This window comes from Vipera berus, assembly GCF_964194415.1.
Source record: "Vipera berus genome assembly, chromosome: Z".
NCBI classification, from domain to species: domain Eukaryota; kingdom Metazoa; phylum Chordata; class Lepidosauria; order Squamata; family Viperidae; genus Vipera; species Vipera berus.
In genome coordinates, this window is record NC_138205.1 from 15,419,423 (window position 1) to 15,445,810 (window position 26,388).

General features: G+C 42.9%; 1 protein-coding gene across 1 annotated transcript; it reads left to right on the forward strand.

Annotated features, from left to right (window-relative positions):
* Nucleotides 1-1,013: 1,013 nt before the first annotated feature.
* On the forward strand, nt 1,014-21,125 carry LOC308677063 (kinesin-like protein KIF22; the record flags this gene model as incomplete). The annotated part of the gene is made up of 12 exons (XM_081343224.1): nt 1,014-1,210; nt 5,188-5,315; nt 5,447-5,595; nt 7,887-8,327; nt 8,428-8,581; nt 13,017-13,119; nt 13,284-13,455; nt 14,704-14,821; nt 14,909-14,982; nt 17,339-17,539; nt 18,825-18,884; nt 21,059-21,125. 12 exons carry the CDS (start codon nt 1,014-1,016, stop codon nt 21,092-21,094), a joined length of 1,833 nt encoding a protein of 610 aa, XP_081199350.1. The 3' UTR covers nt 21,095-21,125.
* Nucleotides 21,126-26,388: the final 5,263 nt, after the last annotated feature.

The window sequence follows — 26,388 nt, forward strand, 5'->3', positions numbered from 1 at the left end:
GAAAACTGGTTCAATGTCAAATAGAAGGCGTGACCGTATTAAGATCGATTTTACGTGACATCCCTCCCACGCCCTACGTTGCACTTCCGTTCCGAATTCGCCATGTTTTACGACGCATCTTCTCCAAACGCCATTTTGTTCCACGGCGCGTGCGCAAATTTCCGTTGTTTCCCCTCCCTTCACACTGCTCTAGAGCTCGCCACACTTCAGAGCGTTGCGCATGCGCAGAGGCAAATGGTTGTTTCTTTTCTTTTCTCCCATTGGTCTGTTTCCTATTACGGGGCGGGCGCCAAATACAAACGGAGATTGGGATCCGACTTTGCACGGGCTGAAGCGGTTTGGACTTGGTAAAGGTGAGTGCAATGTGTGGAGGAGACACTTTTTTTTTTGAAACTGATATTTCGAAGTAAATCCCATTTTAAGTGCTTAGAAAGAAGTCCAAGTCCCATCAAAAGCCTCCTTGCAAAATAGGACTCCGACCCGACTTCAGAGAGGTTTTTGCATCCAAAAGCCAGCATTGCCGTGAGCTCTCCGCCCCTACTTGTGCTAACATCGTGGCGTCATTAATAATAAACCTTTATTGTCAAAGTAGAACATGTGTACATTGAGATTAGCTGAGCCTCCCCCTGTGCTCTCTCCCCCCAACACACAGTGATAACAAACCCTCCATCCCACCACACTATGTGAACCAACTACACCACACACCGGCCTCCCAAGTCAATTCTGCATGCTAGTGTCACTGCAAGCACAACATTCCCATTTGCACTAGCGTTGCGGCATTGCGTGGGCACTAGCATCACCCGAGCGTCGGATGGGCGCTCATGGCCCCATTTGCATCGTGCGTGCACGGCCCTGTTGGTGCCTCCCCCCCCCAAGCCCTGGGCCACCAACCCAGAAAGGTTGGGGTCTGCTGCGCTAATACATTTGTTCAATCATGTATTTTTCCCCCACAGGTATTCATGACAACTCATCAGCGATTAAGCCGGGCTGACTTCTGCCATTCTGATAATGTCATGACAACTCATCAGCGATTAAGCCGGGCTGACTTCCGCCGCTCTGATAATGTCTCTGAGCAAGTACAGGTTTGTGTACGACTGCGCCCAGGTGTGGGGACAGGACAAGGTCAAGAAGCTCCATGTGTACGAGGTGTGGACTCCAATTCCTTGGAAATTCTCAACTGGAGAAATGAGATGAAGACTATGAAATACAAGTAAGTTGGGTAGGGGATTCAATAGATTTGAATGACTCTTAGTGTGCCTAATTTTCCACAGGATTGAACTATGCTGCAATGAGCAATGACAGATGCTTTTTCTTCTGGGTCATGCTACTTTTTATAATTAGTCTCTGCATGCACGTACTATGGGAATGAACTGCTGGGGGTTCATTGTATGGACAAGAGTCAGTTTGAGCTAGTGGTTAAAATACAAGGAGATGTTGAGTTTTAGTTCTGCCTTAGAAATTAAATCTGGTTGGGTGACTTTGGGTCATTCTCTCTCAGCTCAACCCATCTCCCAGGATTGTTGTGGGGAAAATAGAAGGAAGACATCCACACTCAAGGAGTATGCTCACTGCCTTGAGTTGTTTTTTAAAAAAAATAAAGCCAGGATATAAATAGTAAAATGCCAACAGTCTGTTGTGGTTCAAAGCTTCAGGAGAAAGGAGTCCAAGAGCCGCATAAGAACAGATACATGGTTGTGAGATATTTTGATACCGGTGGATATATGAAGACAGGTAATTTGGTGCCTTTCGCTAAGGTCCAGCATGCAAAGGAGTGTGGGAATTGTAAACAGGTCCTATATTTTTTTTAAAAAAAGTTATTAATTTTCCAGTTTTACATCCAAATATTTAGGAAGCAGTGTGGTGATTGGGTAATCAATAATCCCATAACAAGATCTTTCGTACATGTCTCAGGTTACATCATCAAAAATTCCCTCTCTATTTCCCTTGATTATTATATCACATTCAAATTAATACATTTCTAATTATAACTCCAAGAAATTAAAAGACGCTTGCTCCTAGGGAGGAAAGCCATGGCAAATCTAGACAGCACACTAAAAAGCAGAGACATCACCCTGTCAACAAAAGTGCGTATAGTCAAGGCTATGGTCTTCCCAGTTGCAATGTATGGCAGTGAAAGTTGGACCATAAGAAAGGCTGAGCGCCAAAGAATTGAGGCCTTTGAACTGTGGTGCTGGAGAAGACTCCTGCGAGTCCCTTGGACTGCAAGGCGATCAAACCGGTCAGTCCTAGAGGAGATCAATCCTGACTGCTCTTTAGAAGGCCAGATTCTGAAGCTAAAACTCAAGTACTTTGGCCACCTAATGAGAAGGAAGGACTCACTGGAGAAGAGCCTAATGCTGGGAAAGATCGAGGGCAATAGAAGAAGGGGACGACAGAGAATGAGGTGGCTGGATGGAGTCACTGAAGCAGTAGGCGCGAGCTTAAATGGACTCCAGAAGATGGTAGAGGACAGGAAGGCCTGGAGGAATGTTGTCCATAGGGTCGCGATGGGTCGGACACGACTTCGCAGCTAACAACAACAACAATTATAACTCGATCAGTTAAGACATTTATTAATATATTTTTACTTATACATATCCTGTTTTTAAATTTTACCTAATTTCAATTACAGTGTTCCAATTTTAGCCTTTAATATCCACAGTATTTAGATTTCGGGTAACCCAAATTTCCCTTATTTCATTACAAAATAGTTGTCATATCTAAAATACACATATTGTTTACTTAAATACATTCTTACATTATTTCACAAGTATACTATTTCTCATCCTAGTACCTCATCACTTACTAATAAAGTATCCTTTATTGTCTCAATCCAACTTCCATATTATAATTCAAAACTATATTCTAATGGCTAATTTTCATTTCCCTTGTAAATCTAAGTCCTAAATATTAAATCAATATCTTTTAAAATCTCCTTAGCCCATTAAGTGAGATTTTAGGCTCTTCCATTATAAGTGGAAAAAAAATCCCATTTTTTAAGTCTAACTCTAGCTTTCTTTTTGTGCCAAACAAAATCCTCAGATGAATCTCCCTTCATTCCTACACATCTTATTTGAATCAAGGGAGACCATCCAGTTATCAATTTTTCAAAGGAACTGGCCCCTTTGTAATCATTGGATTGCTGCTCTAATAGTTCAAATCTCCATGTTTGGTTTAGAATATTTGTCGTCAGTTCAGTCTGGTCTTCTTCCGGTTTCATCTGGCTTGAGTAAGAAATCATGTCCAATATTGTGATTGTTGTTTGGTTGTCTAGGTTAGGTTCTCAATATGCTGTACTTGTTGGATCTTTAGCGTCCTCCATCTTAGTGTTTCTTTCTTCGGCTTCTGTTGCTTTTTGAATTGCAGATTTTTTTAGTTGAAATCAAAGTTTGGCTATCAAAGTTCTCAGTAGATTGTACTTTTTGTTCTTTAAAGTCCTCTTTGATATTAATTTCTTCCTCTTTTGTTGCTTTTTGGATTGTAAGTTTATCAGTTGAAATTTGGGCTTCATTTTGTAAATTTAAGGTGGCACCTTTGTCTTTCAATCTGGAATTCATTAGCTCAGTAGCTTCAAGGATTTTTTCAAGTAGAAGTTTATAGTTAAGTTGTGGGTGGTATTCCTCCATTTCTATGGTGTTTACAGATAGTCCTTTAGTGGAGGCTATTTTGATAAAAGTCTGTGAATGTCCACCTCCACTATTCCTAGAAGTTGTTTTAACCACCCAGCTGTTTCAAATTCTTATCTTTTTTAGATAGTACCAATGTTAGACACAAAAATAGTCACAAATTGAAATCCACTCTGTTTGTGTTACAAATAGAAAAGAAGTTTATTAGACTTCACAACAAAGTCTAAAAAGTAATGGTTTGCAAAACGTGGTGGATTCAGGAAGGCAAACAATGTAGCCAAACACTGAACCACACCCCAAATTCCAAAATCACATATTATTATACATCCTATCGCAACGCCCCATTCCCTCCCCCATGGCCCCATTGGCTTAGGCTTTGGAGGTTACAATCTATCAGAAGCGCCAAAACAGAATACATTATCTCTGCCCCTGTTTGCTTACATTATACTAATAAGATCCCTCCCCTTCTATCCTGTTTCTAGAGGAGAGATGTCTCCCATCTTCTACACCTGCCAGGGGTACCAGGCACCAGAAGGTACTTAAAAACAATTCCTAGATGGTGATTCACACTGGGCCCCATGGTAACTCCTGTTCTCCCCCTCCCTCCATTTGAGGCCTGTATTTTTTCCCCATATACTCAAAGCATCTACTCAGGCAATTGATTATAAAATCATTATTATAAAATATAAAATATGATTACATGATAATACTAAAACCATATATGTTTTTATTTTTAAATTTCCTCGCTACTTCCAGTTATTTTCCACACCAAGGACAAATCTAGGCAATAAGCAGCTCTCACAAAGAAATTCACTTGCTATACCAGGCTTCACCACACGATGTCCCCAATAGCATGTATAGTTTTTTTCCAAACTCAAGTTAGGCTTTTATCCAGTTTAAAAAATTTTTCCAACCTAACAAGTAGATAAGGTAATAGGTCCCCATAGAAATAGGAACTTTTTGGGACCCCAAATATCCAAAAGGTACAAGTCCAATTATTTAATTGTTTAGTTTAGTTGTTCTTTTCTTTTCAAAGCTTTATTTTCCCAAGGTAGGCAGACGCTGCCATGTTAAAAGGGGGGAAGAAATTTCAAGAGGCTTTTACAGGAAGATAGTTGGGATACAAGAAAGGTAAGGTAAGGTCTCACCCAATTCCTCTGTGGTGCTTTCGTTGTGCTTGGTGGTGATTTTGGCTTTCAGCTGGTATGGCTTAGTGATCGGCCATATTGATGGCCGATCTTTTCTCTGTCGGTCCAAAGGAGCTGCCTCAGATCAAACAGAAGGACTGCCGCCCTTCCACGATCTGTTGAGGATCCTCCTCACGGTCATCGCCCCTCCAGGGCAACTATTGATCCTTTTCAGGGTCTCCCAATGAAGGAAAACTGGGTGGCGAAGAGAGCGCTCTCCCCGAACGTCCGCCGGTGCAGCGATTGCCAACAGGTCCCATACTTTTTGTATCTGAATTTGCTGTCCCATTTCTCAAGACTGTTAAAGAAAAATTTCAGAGAAGCCAGTAAGCCTCTGTCCTGCATTCCTTTAACATCCATACGTTCTTCACCAGGTTTGATGCATTTTATGGTGAGGCAGCCACCCAACATGATGTCTACATGGGGTCAGTCAAGCCTGTCTTACACCATCTGTTGAAGGGGCAGAATGCCAGCGTATTGGCTTATGGACCAACTGGAGCAGGTGACTATAAGGCAGTGCTACAAAGAAACCAAATGAACCCAGAGGGGTTGGGGTCATCTGGGGGAAAGAACTGGGCTAAAAGGATATGATGATGCTATACCGTTCTCATCTTGTCTCCTGCCAAATCATAGGCAAGACATACACCATGTTGGGAAGTCCAGATTGCCCAGGTGTGATCCCTCGAGCTGTTCGAGATGTCTTGCAGATGACAAGGGATGCTTCAGAAGATAAATGCAAATACTCTGTCTCTATGTCCTATCTGGAAATCTATCAAGAAAAGGTAAAAATGTGTGGTTTACATAATTGTGCAAAGGGGAAATTGAGCCCGGTAAGTATAATGGCGCAGAATGACAGGATTTTTCTGGGAAGAAGGGGATTTAAAGCATAATGGAAATAAAAAGCCAGATCTGTTGGAGAGAGCATGTCCAATTGATCATGGCAAATGATAGATGTGCATGTGAACTTTTTTTTTTCCCCATGCTGCTTTAGGATTTATCGCCGCTTTTAATGGAAAGTGTGTTGGATGTAAACATACTATTTGTTTACTGATTAGTATAGGAAGTTCTGGACAATCCTTTTTCTACTTTCATTCCAGGTTATTTGAACACATGATGGGGAGGGGGAACTAAAGCAAGAGGCAGTTGGAGTCAGAGCTCAGACTGAGTAGAGTTAGACATTGAGACACAATTTCTTATATGCCTCACATTTCCATTCTTTTCTGATAACTTTGCCAGTCCCTCTCTCTCCCAAGAAGTAAACTTAGGGATATTTCTTTATTTAGCATGCTTGTACATTGAAAGCAAGGGAGTCTACAATGTTATTACAGAGTAGTTTGGCTGCCTAAGATTGCTCGTTTGTTTAGTTCATTATCCAGAGTGCACTGCAGAGAGCAAACTAGCTCCACACACCGAGTGGCTAACATAATAGATACCTCTTATGGAAAATCTCAGCTTAATCTCTTGAAGGGAGAGTTTGAAGTTAAGTTAATTAAAGCAGACCAGTGTTGCTTAACCTCAGCAGCTTTAAGCTGTGTGGACTTCAGTTCCCAGAATTCCTCAGCCAACTTAAAAGTTGCTGAGGTTGAACAACACTGAAGTAGACCGTGAATCCTTAAGACAACAAGCTTGTCTACCTTGGCCTAGGAGATTGGCAGGTTGATTGGTGGTGCAACATTTGTCCCTCACCACCTCCTACTCTTCCAACTCTGCTCTGATCACACACACACACACACACACACGATATTCTACATGGCCCCTGGCTGGAATTATTTCAGTTCTAAAGATTGATGAAGAACTGAGGGATGATTATTGGGAAGGAACAGATGGCAAGGAATCACTTGCAAAGGAAAAGAAGAAAGCTAATAGCTACTGAGAGTATAAGAGGGGAAAAGATATGGACAATAGAGGACATGTGTAGGAGATGACCAGGTGGGGTTGAACACATTAATTTGGAGTCGCTATCATCCATAAGCTCTCCCCCTTGAAGTCCATTGATTCTTATCTGGCACCAATTGCCTTGACCGTTAATAGAGCAGATTCCTATGAATAGGTAGCAAAAAATAATCTCGTAGTGCTTTTGAATTCTCTCTGGGCTCCTGATTTCCTACGTCACGACACACGTGAAGAAAAGACTGGAGAGGAAAAAAGGGGTGGGAATTTATAGTTCTCAGGATTCTGTTGGGCACCAGCTATCATCAGCCCAGCATTAATGGCTAGTGCTGGAAGATGACAGCTCTCACAGAGACAAAAGCAATGCAACAGGGCGTGTTAAGGAGAAAAATGTTCTGTACCAGCCTACTACCGGCCCTGCAGAAAAGGCAGGGACAACCCCTTTACAAAATGGCAAGAGGCTGGAACTAAGCCTGCCAAATTTATTGACACAAAACAGAGCAAACCCAAAACACGAACAATGAAACGGGAGCTATATTTGCCTTCAGCAAACCAGCCCTCCCACACATTCCCCTTTTAAACAGTTCAAGGCGTGGCTTCTCTCTGCCTCCTTCCGAGGTGCCCCATTGCCTTCCTCTGTTTACTCCTGATTGACTGCCTCCTGCGTCGGGCGTCCTTGAACAGGGCCAACTGTGGGTCATCTTCATCCCCGCTGTCAGGCTCACACAGCTGGGTCTGCGTCATAACCAGATGGGAGGGGCCTGGCTGAGGGCTCTGCAGAGCCTCAAAGCTATCCTCAGCAAGCTCTCCAACACCCCCCTCCTCCTCCTCTGAATCGTCCGACCCAACTGCCGAACCCACAGGCTGACCCTGAATCACAACAAAAAAAGCCTCTTATGCCTGAAGCAGAATAGGCAGGAAAAAGGCTCGTTTGACTGAAATTAGTGTCTTGAAGAGAAAAACTAGAAACCAATGCAGAAATTGATTCAGGATCCTGTCATTGGAAAAACGAGATTTGAAACAGTTTTTTAAACAACTTAAAAATCAATGCCCAGATTACTCACCTTTGGGAAAAATGTGGTTGCTGGAATGTATTACCTTATCTGGGGGAAAGCTAAACAAGGAGTGAGGGTTAAAATTCCGTATCCGCCATCCAAACTAGGGTTTTTCCTCCATTCCTCAGGTTTTGGACCTTCTTCAGCCCACCCTCCGAGACCTGCCCATCAGAGAGGATCGTAACCACAACATCCTGGTTCCAGACTTGACCCAGAAGGAGATTGCTAGCTTTGCAGACTTTGAAAGCCATTTCATACCGGCGAGCAAAAAACGAACTGTGGCATCAACTCAGCTGAACCAGCGCTCCAGCCGCAGTCATGCCGTGTTGCTGGTTCTGGTGAACCGGATCCAGGACTGGCCCACGTATGCTCACCAGACTGCGAAGCTGTGCCTTATCGACTTAGCTGGCTCCGAGGACAATCGAAGAACGGGCAACAAAGGCCTACGCCTGAAAGAGAGTGGGGCTATCAACAGCTCCCTCTTTGTGCTCAGCAAGGTGGTTGATGCCCTTAATCAGGGCTTGCCTCGAGTTCCTTATAGAGACAGCAAACTGACCCGCCTGTTGCAGGTAATTGGGATTCTCTCTTTCTCTCTCTTCCCCCCCCCCAACCGGGATGGGAAGGAGTTGGTATCAAGAACTGATATTTCCCCTGGAATCTCTCCTCTAGGACTCTCTGGGAGGCAGTGCCCACAGCTTGATTATTGCAAACATCGCTCCGGAGAAGAAGTATTACTTTGACACTCTCACAAGCCTCAACTTTGCTGCAAAGTCCAAACAAGTTGTGAATAAATCCTTCACCCAAGAAGCCCTGCCACAAACTGGTAAGTCAGGAATTATGAGGTCTGGGCTTTGGAGGAAAGTTGGGAATTCTGGAAGCCACCAAGCAACAAAAAGGCTGCTCTGTAGCCTTCAGCACTTGAAGCTTCCACGATTAGATTAAAGGGGAAAATATCGGTGTGAATTGCTCTACTCAGAAAGGCTAGGCAAGTGGTGGGAGCACGGGGGAGCCAGACCTTTTCATCATGGCACCTACATTCCGGAACACTTTTTCTCAAAGTCTAGACCAGCCATGCTGGCTGGGGAATTCTGGGAGCTGAAGTCCACATATCTTCAAGTTGCCAAGTTTGAGAAACAGCAGTTTACACCAGGGCTTTTCAACCTTTTCACCCATTGTACCACTTTTAGGATATGGCAACATCCGAGTACCACCAGTCGCCTAGCAAGGGGTCAAAAACTTGATGACCAAAAAAAAAAGGGAAAAAAGTCATGAAGTACAGGTAGTCCTCGACTTAACAACAGTTCGCTTAGTGACTGTTCAAAGTTACAATGGCACTGAAAAAAGTGCCCCCCAAGCCACAGCCAAGCAATACACCTGCCTGCCTGCCTGGCGGCGCTCTTCCTCCTGTCCGAGGTTTTCATTGTTGTGAGCATTTATGTTGAGGATAGGCAGTGGGCTAGGGGTGGGGGCTGTTTGATTTTTATTCCCGTCTGCTGGTTTTGGTCACTTCACATGACCCTGGGACACTGTGACCGTCATAACCAACGTTCCAGCTGATCGGATCTTCTTCTGGACTCAGAAGCACCAGGATCAGCACCGAGCTCCAGCTGGAGCCTGGTGCTGATCCTGGCGCTTCCGCTGAGCCCTGACAGCCCCGAAGAAGTGCTGATCCTGATACTTTCACTGAGCCCTGACAGCCCTGCAGCTCCAGCCGTCTCTCGCTCAGGCTTGTGCGGTGCTGCCACTGGTTCAGCTCATTCCCCTCCCCTGCTACCACTTTTCTAGGACGGTCGCATACCACCTGCTAGGTGCCAATGTACCACAGGTGGTACCCGTACCACTGGTCAAAAAGCCCTGGTTTACACCAAGTCTTAATGTAGTAAAGAAGAAAGTGTTTCAAAAGGTTTCGGGGCAAAAAAAATAATCAAATCTAAACCTGCCTATATAGGTAATAGGAAACCAGCAAACCCTGGGAAAAGTGAAACTCTGAGCAACCAACCAGAAGCAGGAAGTTCTCTCTCAGGTAAGTTCATGAAAGGGGAGGAGGGCTGACCTCATTATACCTTCCATTTTGGGGAGGTGAGATCTTTCTTCAGTCTTGGAATTAACACTCTAGAGTAGCATTTCTCAGTTGGAATTTTGAGAGGTTACTAGGAGTTCTGCCTGAGGTTGTAATTGAAGAAAAATAAATCTTTTTTTAAAACTTCATACACAATGCAATGTTAGCAATCACCGTGGTGGGATGCTTTCACACTGCATTCGGCTTCTGGCCTGCTGATTTGCTGTTGTTGTTGTAAATGCTGTAAAACATGGACCGTGTGTGGGTTAGGAGCATATTTGCATTGTTAAGTTTTCACATTTCATATTTTCTGGTGATGTTTATGCCATGGTTCCCTGAGATCTGGAAATTATTTCAAAGATTTCTCTTTGAAATAATCATCTGTATTATTCCTAATGTCTTAATCTGTGTTGTGTAGATTCCTACCTGAAAGATGGGAGTAAGTTAAAATCTCTGGGATCTCTGAAATTTATTTTTCCTGTTATCTTCATTTCTCAAATAACATTAAGCTACATAATAAAGGAGTATCTAATCTTTTTCTGAACATTCTGACAAGGAGGCCATCCTATACCACGTATTGCACTTTGCTAGCTGCAGAACGGCAAGAAAATCGGAGTTCCACTTGCTTCTTCCTGAGTAAAGACTGGGATTTTCCATATAAAGAGTTGGTGGGGAATTAAGGGGCCAACCTACCAAATTATAGTTTCAGGCATCAAGTAAAATATTGCCTGATTTTTTTTCCTTCTGTGACCGAGAAATATCCTTAGAAATTTTCTAAATCATGGAAAGAAAGGTCCTTCCAAAACGTGACAGATGAAGGCCATATTCCAAGCTCTTATTTGTTACCCGCTGCAGTCAAAACAATTCTTTCCTGATAACAAAAGAGTTATTAGTTCCATTTGTTAAGGACTCTGTGAAAACGGGGGCTCAGGTGACCCTGCTTTAATCTGAGGGTTCCTTGATATTCTCTGAGCTTGCTTGCTTGCAGACATTTCATTTATGCTCCTTGATATTCTCTGAGCTTGCTTGCTTGCAGACATTTCATTATCCAAACTAGGTAAGATCATCCGTGCTAGTAAGAAGTGTAGTTTGCTGTCAGTTTATATTCTAGCGTGGCTTGCCATGTCAGTGTTGGTGGGGGCGATCTAAGAGATTTTTTGGTTGTGCTGTTTACTGTTGGCTCTTTGGCAGTTTCTCGACTGGCATATTGCTTATTTGATTGCTGGCCTGAAGTTAACCTTGGAGTTAATCTATGGCAGGGCTGTCAAACTCAATTTCATTGAGGGCCGCATCAGCATTGCGGTTGCCCTCAAGGGGCCGGGTGGGTGTGGCCTACTGGGTGGGCGTGGCCTACTGGGTGGGCGTGGCTAGAGTGCGTATGGCCTACTGGGTGGGCGTGGCCAGCTCTACATCGTTCGCATCAAGGGTGCCTATGGGGGCCTGGGCAGGAGTGGGACAGATCTGAGGGTCTCTGGCAGAAGGAGGGTCTCTGGGCCAGGGCCAAGGCAGTGGGGGCCGTTCCCTCACTGTTTCCAGGATGGCTTCGCGGGCCACATGAAACCACTTCGCGGGCCGGATCCGGCCCCCGGGCCTTGTGTTTGACATGTCTGATCTATGGTGATCTGGGGGCTGACTGCTGGTGGAGAGCTGCTTGGCATTTTTTTCTTTCTTTTTGGGCTGGGTGATAGCCTCTTTTGCAAGTACGCGCACACCCGGCTGGCCACTCGCCCGGCCCAGTTGTGATTAGGCCACAGCCCAGTAATGAGTGAGCCATGGCCCACAGGTTGGGGGCCCCTGCTATAAGCCAAGGTGCTTGTGGGACAACACTGATAGTCCTCAACGTACGACCACAACTGAGCCCAAAATTTCTGTTGCTCAGTGAGACCATTGTTAAGTGAATTTTGCCCCATTTTACAACCTTTCCTGTGACGGTTGTTAAGTGCTGTTAATTAAATCACTGCAGTTGTGGACTTAGTAACACGGTTGTCAAGTGTCTTCCCCATTGACTTGGCTTGTCAGAAGGTTGCCAAATGAATCAGTTGCCAAGTGTCTGAATTTTGATCCTGCCACCACGGGGATTTTGTGACGGTTGTCAGAAATAGTCATAAGCCATTTTTTCCCACTGCAGTTGTAAGTTGGAACAATCATTAAATGGACTCCCAAAGATGCTTTTTAAGGAGGCAACTGAACTTCCTTGTTTGACGGAGAATCTTCATAGACACTAAATGAACCGTTGTTAAGTCGAGGACTACCTGTGGAATATTATATCGGAGACTACAGCTGAGAACACTTTCCTGGCAAATTTTCCATCCTACCTGATCTCATAGCTTCGTAGCAACACATAATAATAATAATAATAATAATAATAATAATAATAATAATAATAATAATAATAATAATAATAATAATAATAATATGTTGTCTTTTACAAATTCAGTTGGTTGGCCTATTTTAATGCTCTTTTTATTTTGACACATGATGGAATGATTTTGAATAATACACATCGTGAAGGGCAAAATCATAATGTAGGAGACAAGGTTTCTTTTCCTAAAAGCGGCCAATGGAGTTGGACAATAGGGAAGAGACGGGTTTTGAGAATTTTATTTCTATATACTTCTCTATCAGATAAACAAAGGGCTTTGTTCTGGCGATGGACCGAGTCACAAGCCAGCCAGTTTTAGCCTACAGAATTGTATGAAGCAAGCCTACCTGACTAGTTTTGTGGACCAGCCTATCACGCGATGGCAGGAACTGAATTGACTGAATACAGTTAATGACCTCAACTTATGGCCACCGTTGAGCCCAAAATGTCTGTTGCTAAGTGAGGGTCCTTGAGGTTTTTGCCCCATTTTACAACCTTTCCTGCCAAGGTTGTTAAGTGAATCGCTGCAGTGGTGAAGTTAGAAACATGATTGTTAAGTGAATCTGGTTTCCCCGTTGACTTTGCTTGTCAAAAGGCGTTCACATAACTTTGGGATATTGCGGCCGTCATAAATATGAACCAGTTGCCAAGTGTCCAGATTTCGATCCCAGGATCGTGGGGATTGCTGCGACAGTCATGAGTGTGAAAAACAGTCGTGGGTCACTTTTTGTTTTTGGCGCAACTGTAACTTTTGAGCAGCCACCGAACGAATGGTTGCAAGTCTTATCCGTAAACCGTGACTGTTGGGCAAAGACAGCTGATCCTCTTCTTCCACAGATGGCAAGAGGCCTTGTTCAGGCTTCAGAGATGCAGGCCCTGAGGCCAAGAGACCTTGCCTACAAGAAGAACAGCCAGGGCCACCTGAACTGAAGCCGCTCAGGTGAGTCACCAGGTATTTGGTAGCTTTGGGTGCAGTCCAGTTCTTTCATGCCACAGAGCCAAGCCACCTGCCGAATGCTGGACGCAGGAGGGATTGTTGCTCTTGCTGGCGTGTTGGAGGAGCGAGACGGAATCTGACATGGGGCGGGCCTTTTTCTGTACTAGTGGTTTGCTGCCTCTTGAGAATCTTAGCCCCACTTTGGCTGAACGATTGCTACGATTGGAGGCCCTAGAGAAAGAACAGGCTGGGAGCCAGATGTTACCTCTCCTTAACACACCACGCAGGGAACGGCTGAACGTCCTGAAACTCCTGCATGAGACACGCCGTGAGATGAAGGTCTGTCTTTTGTGATGTGACGTGACTTAAGTACAGTGGTACCTTGGTACTCGACTGCTTTGAAACTCATCGGATTTGGTACTCGGCACACAAGCCAGAACATGTCGATATCGGTTGCCTTGTGACTCAACTATATTATTCCTTATGGGAAAAATCTGATTGGTACTCATCGCGCCTCCTGGAACCAATGAACGATGAATACCAAGGTACCACTGTAGTAGGAATGCAATATTTAGTTGGATGCTCAGATTAATTGATTTTTTTTTTAAAAAAAATGGTCCTCATTAACCAGTCAGATTTTTAGAAGAAGGCTGGGTCTTTCTCTAGTCTTTTAAAATAAAATTCACCCATACTGAAAACTGAGCAGAGTTTAACCCATTCTTTAAACCAAGGTACTTGTTTTCTGTTTGATACAGATAGGAATATTTCTGCTGAGTTGAAGCTTTTTAAAAGAAGTGTGTGTGTTGTCTTCAAAGCCTGTGTGCGAATCACAAATGGATGCATTTGACTGAAAAAGATGACACCCTAAGCATTTCCTCTGATAATTGCTCTTTTCTCTCTTTTGCCCTCCTCACTTTTTTTTTAATTCAGAGTTGTGGGAATGGTAGATGTTAGACTTCAAAGAGGTTTAAAAAAAACCACTGATTAATATTCTGATTTCTGCTGTGTTGATCCTGTCCAGTTCATGCATTCAGAAAAAGTAACCGCATGGTACTATTCATGTTCACAATAAGCAATAGAGGAGAGAAGCACTTAGAACAGGGGTGTCGTGACGTGTCGCGACATATCGCGACTTTTCTTCCGTTGCCGGCAATGGGATGGGCGTGGTTTCGGCATGACGCGTGCAGCCCACGGGCCGGCAGTTTGACACCCCTGACTTAAAAGCAAAAGATTGATAAGAGTGGAGACTTGGAGGAAGGGCAAAATGGAGGCCAACGTACCAGTGATCCATGGCCCCAGTTCCATTTGAATGGAACGGTGAAGAGAGAAATTAAAAAGGGAGGGATTTGGACAGGGCAGGTAGCCCCAACCTCATGGCAGATGCTGTTAGGTAAATTCAGTGCCACTTGTGCGTTGAAGGGAGAGAGGTTCATAGCAATAGAGGCGATGACTGACTGCCGTAAGATCACGGTTGAACTATTAGTTCAATAGCAGTCTTTTCTTTTCCGCAAAGAAATCATGCACTGTTCTTCCTTTTCCCCACCTGCTCCTTAAATTAGCCCTTATTTTACCCCCTGCTTCTTCCAGAGAGTTAAAGAAAAGCAGTTAGAAATGGAAGCCGAGACGCTGAAGAACAAAGAAGTTGCGCTTTTCCCCCGAGCTGCAAAACCCCGAAAACAGGCCAGGGTACTGCCCCTCCAACAAGGTGAGAAGGTTGGGGAGGCTTTCGAAGTCAGACTTTCCTTATTCTCCTGTGTTGCAAGATCCCAATTTGCTTTCTTTTCCTCTCCAGTGCAAACACCTGTCAAGAGTCAACAAGAGGAAGGTGTTACTAAGAAACAGAAGACCAGAGGCCGAAAGAAGAAGGTGGGTAAATCAATTTTGGCTCCCTTATGATGAAGATCAGGAAGGGTGGCAGAATTTTCCCTCTAGCCGATTTGCCGTATGTATCACAGTTTTAAAGGCAACTCAACAAACATCCCTGGGAAAGAGCCATTTCAGACCGTCAATTGGAAGCCTACGTCCTCCAGATGTTTTGTCAGCTGCTAGCATCCTAAGCCATATGGTGACTGCAGCCAATAGCAACTGAGGGTGCAGCCATTTTTGGAGGACCCTTAGGGAAAACTGGGATAGGGGACCTTATTGGTTCATGAAAATTACTACCCAGGTTTGAGGGCCTTCCCACCTCCCTGTGCAAACTGGGGGTTGAATCTTGGAAACCAGGCAACTAATACTGTAGTAGCTCCAAGTATGAGAGACTTTGGCTTTGATGCCTTAGTGCAGGACGGCCTTGTGCTCTTTTCTGAGGTACGTTCACGCACTTTAGACAATTGGTTAAAGAGAAGGAAAGATTGTAAGATCGGTAATGCATACTAATAACGTCCTCGCTCTTAATTAACAGGAATGTACACTGTGATCCAAGAAACTGCAGAATAATTGTTAATAGTGTGGGGCCACGTGTCATTTTAAATTAAAATTTTGCAGAGTATGATCACACTAGGTGCTGATTATCTGAATCGTAGTTAACTATGCCACAGTTGGCTGGGGGGGGGTCATAAACACAGTAAGCAAAAACCTATGATTTATGGCTTACACTAAGACAGAAGGACATAATTTTAAAAAATGGATTAGACAGTCTATAAGGAGGAGGCAGTGGAACCAATCAGACACTGCAATTTAGGTTTGTGGTCAGTGGAAAGAGTAGAAATTTTGCTGTTTCTAACATTTGCACCGACCATATGCTTCAAAACTAGATCTGATTGGTTCTGCTACCTGCTACTCACACTCTGGGGAACAATTTCATTTGGAAACTGTCCAGCAGCTTTAACAGCGTAGGATGGCCAGCAGGAAGAGAGAACTGTTGACGTTTTGGCCCTAGAGACGTGGATTTCCTAGAAAATTTGGCCAACGAGTATGATTCAATTAGCATATTTGTCTTATTAGTCATGGTCTTCACAGGTATTAGGGCCAAATCGTTTGACATCGCGGGGGTGGAGGAATCAAATGTAGCTGCTTTATGAAATTTGAACATTAAATATACATAACATCACAAATATTTTTATTTAAAATTTGAAAAGACCATTGGGCAATAAGGAATACAAAAATAGTAGCAGTGTAGTTTTGCTTTCTCGTAGTCACTGTTGTTGTTTTAAGATGAACCACTGCAAAGCATGCTGGTTTGAATTTGCCAAACATTCCCAGACTAAAATATTTTCCACAGGAAAAAAAATTACCCTACATCCTTAGCATTGTTACTACCGTCACTAAATAAAAGCAGGTCACGGGGGAGTTAGTCAGGGCAATGGACAAGCAGCCCTGAGAAATAGCTTTGTCCAGAGACTTCTCAAACCTGGTAGCGCTTCTGGGTCTTGTCATATACTATAGCTTCAGTGTATAGGGAACTACTAGGCAGACGAATTAAGGGCCGGTCAATAACTCACCAAAACATTGAAGGCCAATAGATACCTAACAGTGGTGAGGAAAGCATGTTTTGGGAGGAATGAGATCGTGTTAGCAAGACAGAAACTTAGAATGTGTCTTAGTTAAGGCAAACTTGAAATCCTCTTTGCGGTATGCTTTATCAAAACTGGTACGAGCTACATGAACATAACTGATAGGTTTCTTTTCATTAAGGCAATAACTCTTGAGGCTAATTACAGTGGAGGGGGAAGTAATTTGAGGGTTTGCCAATTATGAATATTTATGCTTACGTCATCTGTTACCCCTGCATGGGTAATAGTATGCACCCTGACTTATTTTTTCTCCTCCTTTCCTGAAATGTATATATATATATGCATCCTTTTGTCTGTGGGAGCCCCTTTGTCAGGCGCTTCCCAAACCCATTATTTTCTGGAGGGAATTACTCCAGCACCCACAGAATAAACAATTACTTCGTCAGCCTTATTGCTTTTGATTCCACAGTGTATTCTGATGTAGGCAAATTGATTGGACCAATGGATAACAGGTCTTTTGGGGAAAAGCTCCGAGCAGATCTTGTAGCTTAGACCAGGGGTCTGCAACCTTTACAACTTTTAAGACTTGTGGAATTCTGGGAGCTGAAGTCCACAAGGTTGCAGACCCCTGGCTTAGACAATCATTTCTTTGCCATGATTCTTGCCTATATTAATAGGAGGTGGGAGTTGATAAACGGCTATGTAAGAGGGGTTTGGTTTTTGAAAAGCAGCCTCATCGGTCACTCTCTGTTTCCACGTTTGTTTTTCAGATTTTAGACGACTCTGAAAACAAGGCTCCCCTTGACTTTGAGATGACAATCCATCCAGATCAACTGGCTCATAGCAAAGCTAATATTCTGTCCCTCATGAACTCAGGTTCCGTGAAAGATCTTATGGGCCTGCACCTCATTGGCAAGAAAAAGGCACAGCTCATTGTGAGCTGGAGAGAAAATCATGGATCTTTTGAGAAGGTGAGTGGTCTCAAGAGGGCAGAGTTTACTTGGGGACATATTGCTGACCCCATAATTTCTCACACCTAGACAAGCAACTCTTTTTATCATCTGAGCGCCACACTTTTTTAAGTAATAACAATCCAATTCCATTAATCATGTATTGCAGCTGTTGCGTGCCAGCTTTCTTTCTTTGGGGCTTGGGGAATCATAAAGGTGACACCTGCTTAAGTCTGTGATGCCCAACAGAGCTATTGTTTGTAGTTAGGCTGTTGTAAATTGTTCCAAAAATTTAGACAATCCAAAGTCCTCATGGTATTGTACTTTGTGCCCCAATAATAATAGTACCACTGTTGGTTTCTTTCAAATGTTTGCAATCTTCATTTGCAAATAAGCAACCTGTCTCCAGCACTTGGAAGTTTTTAAGAAGAGACAGCCATTTGTCTGAAATGGTCTAGGGTTTCCTGCCTGAGCAGGGGGTTGGACTAGATGACCTCCAAGGTCCCTTCCAACATTATTATTGTTGTTGTTGTTTTTGTTATTATTATTATTATTATTATTATTAAATCTGAGTGTTTTGTAATCCTTCCCAATTCCACCATCATCACCACCATTACCTCCTCCTCCTCGCCTTTGAAAACCATCAAGGGCATGGAAGTGGCGCACCGAAGATAGGTGATATAAATGTTAACCTCTAGTATAATTTATATCCTTTTATTGACATTGCACTACAACAAGCCAAAACAGTTTTGCCACCACAACCCGACCATTTTGCTACGACCACTTGATTATTTTGGTGGCACTATACAGGCGGTCCTTGACTTGCAACCATTCATTTAGTGACTGCTTGAAGTTAGAATGGCATTTTAAAAATGACTTATCACAGGTTTTCACCCTTACAACGGTGGCAGCATCCTTATGGTCATGTGATCAAAATTTGGGCACTTGGCAATTGGCACGTATTGATAATCACACTGTCCCGGGGCCACGTGATCACCATTTGTAAACTTCCCCGCTGGCTTCCAACAAGCAAAGTCAATGGGGGCAGCCAGATTCATTTAACAGCTTCATGGTTCTCTCAACAACTGCAGTGATTTGCTTAACAACTCTGGCAAAAAAATAATAATTGTAAAATGAGGCAAAACTCATTTCATGATAGAAAAATTGGGCTCAATTGAGGTCTACTGTATTAGGGAGAGTTCTGAGGATCATAGTTCATAAGGCTGTGGATTGCCCAGTGCTGTTCGAAATGATGGGCTATAGTAGCTTACTGTATCGTGGTTTTGGTTTTTTTTTCTTTTTATAGGTACAGGATCTTGAGAAAATTCCTGGTATTACAGCTAAACAAGTAGACTCTTTTATGGAGGTATGCATTTAGCCAAGTTTCTACTCAGTTCAGAGAGAAAGATTGTCTAAATTATGTGATTTCATTGGATCAGAATTCCAACTGGCAGTGTGGCTGGTGGCAGGGAATGATGGAAGTTGTCACTCAATAGCTGGAAATTCACCTTTGTGTGTTGTGGGGTGGGGCTGAAAATAGGATATCAAATATGTGAACATTCTGTTCTATTACAGAATCCCAATACTTATCCAGCATCTACATTTATGAGTTAAAAATTTTTAGCAGCAAAAAAAATAATAGGTAATCAGTGGTACCAAATGACTACAAATAAGTATATAATTTTTTTTTACTCAAAGCCAGAAAAGTTGCTAGCTTCATAATTCGTTAAGAAAAATAATAATTTTACTTTTTAATGAGAAGGGATCTAGCACTTCAAAGGCTAAATGCTATGGACTCTCCTGTGTTTCCTTTTTACTAAAAGCAGAGTTCGACTTGCTTACTAGCAACGGAGGGGAGACTTAAGTGATTTATTCTTACTCCACCTTCCTAGATTCCTTGCCACTTATAGTGACTAGGTTAATAATGAAACATATTCTTAATTAAGGTACAGTTTCTGAGTGCCGTATTAATGGCTTGATACTACAGTGGCTGAATTTGCATGTTCTAATAAGGCATAATTCCCAGTTTAGCATTTGATGGATTATGAAACTATTATGTGCTGAATTACTGAAGACATTTCATTCCCCTTGGTTGCTCACTTTAGAAAACCGGGAATCTAAATTTAGCATAGCTTTCCGTTATATTTCAACATAAAACATAGTTAACTCAAGGAGAAATTAGATGCTAGAGTAAAACCAAGCCTCCAAGCTATACACACACAGCTTGGAGGTGGAGAATATGCAAGAAAATGATGATATGGTCAAAATACTCACTTGCCTAATAATTGTGCACACAGTGTACAAATGCTGGCTTATTTGGGATTGTCCTGGGTTTGCAAGCAATGGAGGCTATGTTTGATGTAGCAGTTTTATTTAACTTACATTAAAAAGGGAATAAAGGATAAAAACAAAATAAAAAAAGGAACAGGGCACAAAAAGAGAGACAAGTGTGTACCTAGAATTGGTCATGCTTAGAGCAGACCTGGTGAAATTAATTAAACCTGTTAAGTCATTACTAATTTGATCCATTGATGGATTTATTCTCAAAGTAGAAGCATCTGGATCCAGACTATGGTAGGAAAGCTTCCATGAGAAACGATAGGTTAAGGGAGAATGGTTTTTTTATCTGTCCCTGTTTTATATACATAATTTTTATTAATCTTATCAAAATATATAAATGAAAACAATGGGAAAGGGGGGGGAAGAGAGAAATATAGGAGAATGGAGAAAAGGCATTAGCTTCTGACTCTTCATTGCAATAGAATAATAACATTACAGCTCCAACTTACAGTTTTGCATAATTAACAGCCATTTCTATAACAGCAAACTTATCTAATCAGCAAAAGTTGAAGACAAAGTTTTTATTTTATTTTTCCTTTCAAGCACAAATCCAGAAGCGGAGGTTTTGCGTAAGTGCTCTTTCAAAAGGCACCTGGACTTTTCTTTTTCCTTGAGAAGACGTTTTGCTTCTCATCCAAGAAGCTTCTTCAGTTCTAGCTGAATGGTAGAGAATTCACCACCACTGAATTCTCTTTTGAAAAAGCACTTTTGGGTTGCTAAACCAAGTTTTCATCATAGAGGTAATCGGGCAATGCCTACTGATGGAATAGTTCAGATAGTACAGACATGTCAAACACAAGGCCCGGGGCCCGGATCCGGCCCGCGAAGTGGTTTTATGTGGCCCGCGAAGCCATCCTGGAAAAAGTGAGGGAATGGCCCCCACTGCCCTGGCCCTGGCCCAGAGACCCTCCTTCTGCCAGAGACCCTCAGATCAGTCCCACTCCTGCCCAGGCCCCCATAGGCATCCTTGATGCGAACGATGTAGAGCTGGCCACGCCCACCCAGTAGGCCACACGCACTCTAGCCACGCCCATCCAGTAGGCCACGCCCACCCTGGCCATACCCACCCGGCCCCCTGAGGGCAACTGCAATGCTGATGCGGCCCTCAATGAAATTGAGTTTGACACCCCTGAGAAAGTAGCTATATTCTGTATCTGTGATCAATAAAGGCTTAACATTGCTTTTTTTCCAATTGTGCAGGCAAATATCATCAAATGTCTTCGAAAACTTCAGTAACTGGACTGGCACTGAAACAGCATCCCCCATACCACGCTTGTTTAATTAACATTGCTCGTGTGTTCGTTTTTATTTAACTAATACAGGTACTCACCCATCCTTCAGCGGTCAATGAAAAGAGGATCCAGATTCTTGGGGGGAACAGGCTGACTCTAAACCGCTTAGAGAAGGCTGTATAGCATTGTGAGTCTATTGGTATTGCTATATTAGATGTTAAAATCTCAGAACAGTATTTTTAATGATTAAATTTCTCATCCTTGGCCCTTCACTGTAAACAATCCAGCATTCACAACTATCAAGGCATCAACGTAAAGAAGATGGGAGCATTTTTAGTGGGCAATAAAGGAAAATCATTAGTTTTTAAATTTTGGACAGTGTTGTCTCACACCATTTTATTTTATTTTTAGTTTCCTTGGTCTTTGTCAAAAATTCTGATTTTAAGCTAATTTGGGATATTATTCCAAAGGTGTGTATACATTTTCCATCCTGTATTAAAATTTGGGTGTAACCAACTTACAATGGTTATTTTGTATTTTAAAAAGCATTGGCCCAGGCAACTAGGTTTTGTAGATGATAAAGTTTGGGATATGTCCTCTCACTGCTAATGGTCAAGGATAACAGTTGCTTCTGGGTTTTCTGCTGTGGGTGGTATGCTTTGGACTCACAGAAATCAGTACAAATTATTTTCAAACAAGTTGACTAGTAACCCTTACGAAGCCAAATGTCTATGGAGATTCTGTGTCATCCAGGTCATGGTTGTCCCAAACGTGCTTTTCAAAGACAACTGGACATGAAGCCAGTTCTACACACCAGTAAATTCTTAACACAAATGATGCTTCCTGTTTAAGATCTTTGCAGAGCACAGTCATGACAAATCGAATGAGGCTTTATTAATTTAATCTGAAAGAATCTTGACAAAAGTATTATGGGTAATGTATGAGAACAGACACAAAACATTTCTATTCTCACCAGAAACTTAAGCCTCTTAAAATTCACGTGTAGTGTTTATTAACCTGCTAACGCAGGGGACCCCAACACCCCGGTCCGTGGAGCAGTACCGGTCCGTGGCATGCCAGCAACTGGTCTGCACAAACAAGCAAAGCCCCATCCGCAGGATGCAGGCAGCAGACAAAACCACGCAGCGGAAAAAACTCCACAGAACTGGTGCCCAAAAGGTTGGGGACCTCTGTGCTAAAGCAAAGGAATACCAAGTGATCTCAATGGATTGAACATTTGTGATTCTTGATTACATATTTCTACCAGCCCCCCCTTCCAAGTTCGCAAAACATGGTTGGCAGGGTTGTAATAAAATAAGTAGGGATACATATGCTGAGATTTGAATTATAGTAGCTCTTAGTGTTTCTGCTCTAAATATGGTAACGCCCAAAGGGAAACAGGTGTGCTATTGGTCTTGATATAAAGCATACCTCTGTGATCCAGTGAGATGCTCTAGACTTGAAATTTAATTTCTGTGTGACATGAATATTTCTGGTAGTCAATTTGGTACCGGATGTGTCCCAACTCTTGCTTTTCGTCTGGTCGTCAGTTTCTTTAAAGTGGTATTTTCCAACCAAGTTCTCTGTTTCTTTCCACCAATCAAGCCCTTCCACTGATGACCTCATTCCGCTAAACTAAAGTATCGAATCAGTTGGGAAATAAGGAAAAAGGATGCAAAAGAAGTAGGAATCATTCATTTATAATGGCATTACAAATGTTCTTAATAGAGGTACTGGGTCAGCTGTCGGGGAAGGAAGGAAGATTATTCCTACCCTGAGGAAGCATTGTCTTGTTTACTGCAGAAACTGTTAGACTTTGGCCTAATCCAGTAACATTCATGTAAATGTTCTTCCTGCATGTTGCTCATCTATATGGAATCAGGAACAAGGAAACATTTTTCTGTTCAGGCCAGACATGTCAAACACAAGGCCCGGGGGCCGGATCCGGCCCGTGGAGTGGTTTCATGTGGCCCACGAAGCCATCCTGGAAAAAGTGAGGGAACGGCCCCCACTGCCTTGGCCCAGAGACCCTCCTTCTGCCAGAGACCTTCAGATCTGTCCCATTCCTGCCCAGGCCCCCATAGGCACCCTTGATGCGAACGATGTAGAGCTGGCCATGCCCACCCAGTAGGCCATACGCACTCTGGCCACGCCCACCCAGTAGGCCGTGCCCACCCATGCCACACCCACCCGGCCCCGAGGGCAACCGCAATGCTGATGCGGCCCTCAATGAAATTGACACCCCTGGTTCAGGCTATATATTTTTACTTATAACCTACTGAGAATTCAACCTAAAGGGGTAGAGGGAGGACCTGTGGGTTTTTTTTCTTTCTGTCACCCCGTTTCTCCTGCATCCTATATCTTGCTTCCTAAAACAGGTCCCCAACCTTTTGGGCATCAGTTCCATGGAGAAAGGTTTTTCCACGGACCGGAGAGTGCGTGGTTTTATGTGCTGCCTGCATCTTGCCAATGGGGCTTTGCTTGTTTGTACGGACCAGTTGCTGGCATGCCAGAGCCTGGTACTGGTCCATGGACTGGGGGTTGGGGACCCCTGTTCTAAAAAAAATTGTTCTATAATCCCCCAAATCATTCTAAAGGAAAATAAATAAAGGTTATTCTTTTATAAATTGTATCAAATGTAACACCAATGAATTGTATCAAATGTAACACCAATGAATTGTATCAAATGTAACACTAAGATGTGGGGCTATCTATTTCCTGCTCAGACAGAGAACTCACAAATGGTAATCAAAGTTCTTTTGAGATGTTAAAAAGGATAGGAACATCTCAAGGTTGCAAGAAAAACAATATAATGTAGATAATGTAGTGAAGGAAGTAAGGAAGTTGTTACAATAAGTCTTTTGGATGTAAAAGTTCAAAGAAGATCTTTTAGAAATGTAAATGACATCAAAGTTTTTTTAGGAGTAACATGCATCAAGAAGAGAAAGTATAAATGCCTGGTTTGAAACTTGTTCAGCACGCTCTTTGAACCCAATCCAAATTGGGAAGGGTCTAAGAGGCCGCGTTTGCAAACGCTTTTATTTTTTTTTATTTTCAATTTTCTTTTCAATAAATTTTTGCTTTTGTTAACCAGACTTGAGTTGTGAGTATCAAATTTTGGGCTTTTAAATCTCACAATCTTTTTGTCTTTCGAGCAGGAGCATCGAACCAGTGGGCAACATGCAGCCCTGGATAGTTAGTAAGGCGGTCCCACAAGATTGTAAACTTTTAACATTATTTATACACATACATTAACTTTATTTTGCATGTAGCCCAAAACAATGCCTCTTCACTCAATGTGGCCCATGCAAGCCAAAAGGCTGGGTGGACACACCTGTTTTAGAGGAAAATGGATTACTGTAATCAGTGCTTTTTTTTTGTAAAAGAAAAAGGTGCTGGAACTCACACATGTCATACAACCCGCCTTGCCTACCCTACAAGGTTCCATCCAAAAAAGGTGCCGGAACTCCGTTCTGAGCGTTCTATGAGAAAAAAAGCCCTGACTGTAATCACTTTCCAGTATCATGCCCTGCTGTTTTCTAACTGACAAGCAAAGTCAATGGGGGAAGTCAGATTCACTTAACAATTGCAGTGATTCATTTAATCATGGCAAAAAAGGTAAAATTAAGCATGATTCACTTAACAACCACCTTACTTAGCAATGGAAACTTCTCAATTGTGATTGAATGTCCAGGTCTCCCTGTGCTATATTGTACAATCACAAGTCTTGTCACATCTTAAAAAGGATACACAAATGCCATAATACTTCACACATGTAGCAGACTGTAAATCAACAGAAATAACATCTTTTAAAATGCGACAATATTTTTTTTAGGTAGGACAGAAATAATACAGGAGGTCTGGGAACGGTTTCCAAGAGTATTCTCTTGAGCTCAGGTTTTACAGCAATCTCTTGCCCTCAGCCTAAATAACTGGCTTCACAAAATTTGTATTAACTAATGTACTCATCCCCTTCATGGATTACTGCCTTGTCGTGGTGAAGGGGCTTGTGTAATTCAATGAAGCTATGAGCTATGCCGTGCAGGGCCACCCAAGATGGAAAGGTCATAGCAGAGAGTTCTGGCAAAACATGATCCACTGGAGAAGGAAATGGCAACCCACTCCAGTATCTTTGCCATGAAAACCCTATGAACAGTACCAAAAGGCAAAACGATATGACGCTGGAAGATGAGCCCCTCAGGTTGGAAGGCGTCCAATATGCTACTGGGGAAGAGCAGAGGGCTAGTACTAGTAGCGCCACAAAGAATGAAGCGACTGGGCCAAAGCCGAAAGGACGCTCAGCTGTGGATGTGTCTGGTGGTGAAAGGAAAGTCCGATGCTGTAAAGATTTTTTCTCCATAGGAACCTGGAATGTAAGATCCATGAATCAAGGAAAGCTGGACGTGGTCAAACAAGAGATGACAAGACTGAACATCGACATCTTAGGTATCAGCGAACTAAAATGGACAGGAATGGGTGAATTTAATTCAGATGGCCATCAGGTATACTACTGCGGGCAAGAACCCCTCAGAAGAAATGGAGTAGCCTTCATAGTCAATAAAAGTAGGAAAAGCAATACTGGGATACAATCCCCAAAATGACAGAATGACCTCAGTTCGAATCCAAGGCAAACCATTCAATATCACAGTACTCCAAGTCTATGCCCCAACCACCAGGGCTGAAGAGGATGAAATTGACCAGTTCTATGAAGCCCTACAGCACCTTATAGAACTAACACCAAAAAATGATGTCCTTATCATCATGGGGGATTGGAATGCTAAAGTAGGAAGCCAAAAGATAACCGGAATAACAGGCAAGTTTGGCCTTTGAGTACAAAATGAAGCAGGGCACAGGGTGATAGAATTTTGTCAAGAGAATACGATGGTCATAGCAAACACTCTTTTCTAACAATCCAAGAGACGGCTCTACACATGGACATCACCAGATAGTCAACACAGAAATCAGACTGACTATATGCTCTGCAGCCAAAGATGGAGGAGCTCTATACAGTCAGTAAAAACAAGACCAGGAGCTGACTGTGGCTCAGACCATGAGCTTCTCATTGCAAAGAGCCTTGGTGGAGCAGTGGGCTAATGCTTCCTTAAGTAACACCAGCTGCCTGCAATTAGTGCAGGTTCGCATCCCACCAGGCTCAAGGTTGACTCAGCCTTCCGTCCTTCCGAGGTAGGTAAAATGAGGACCCAGATTGTTGGGGGCAATAAGCTGACTTTGTAAAAATGCCGCTGGGGGGGGCCAAAGCCCTAATAAGCAGGCATATACATAGAATGAAGGCTACTG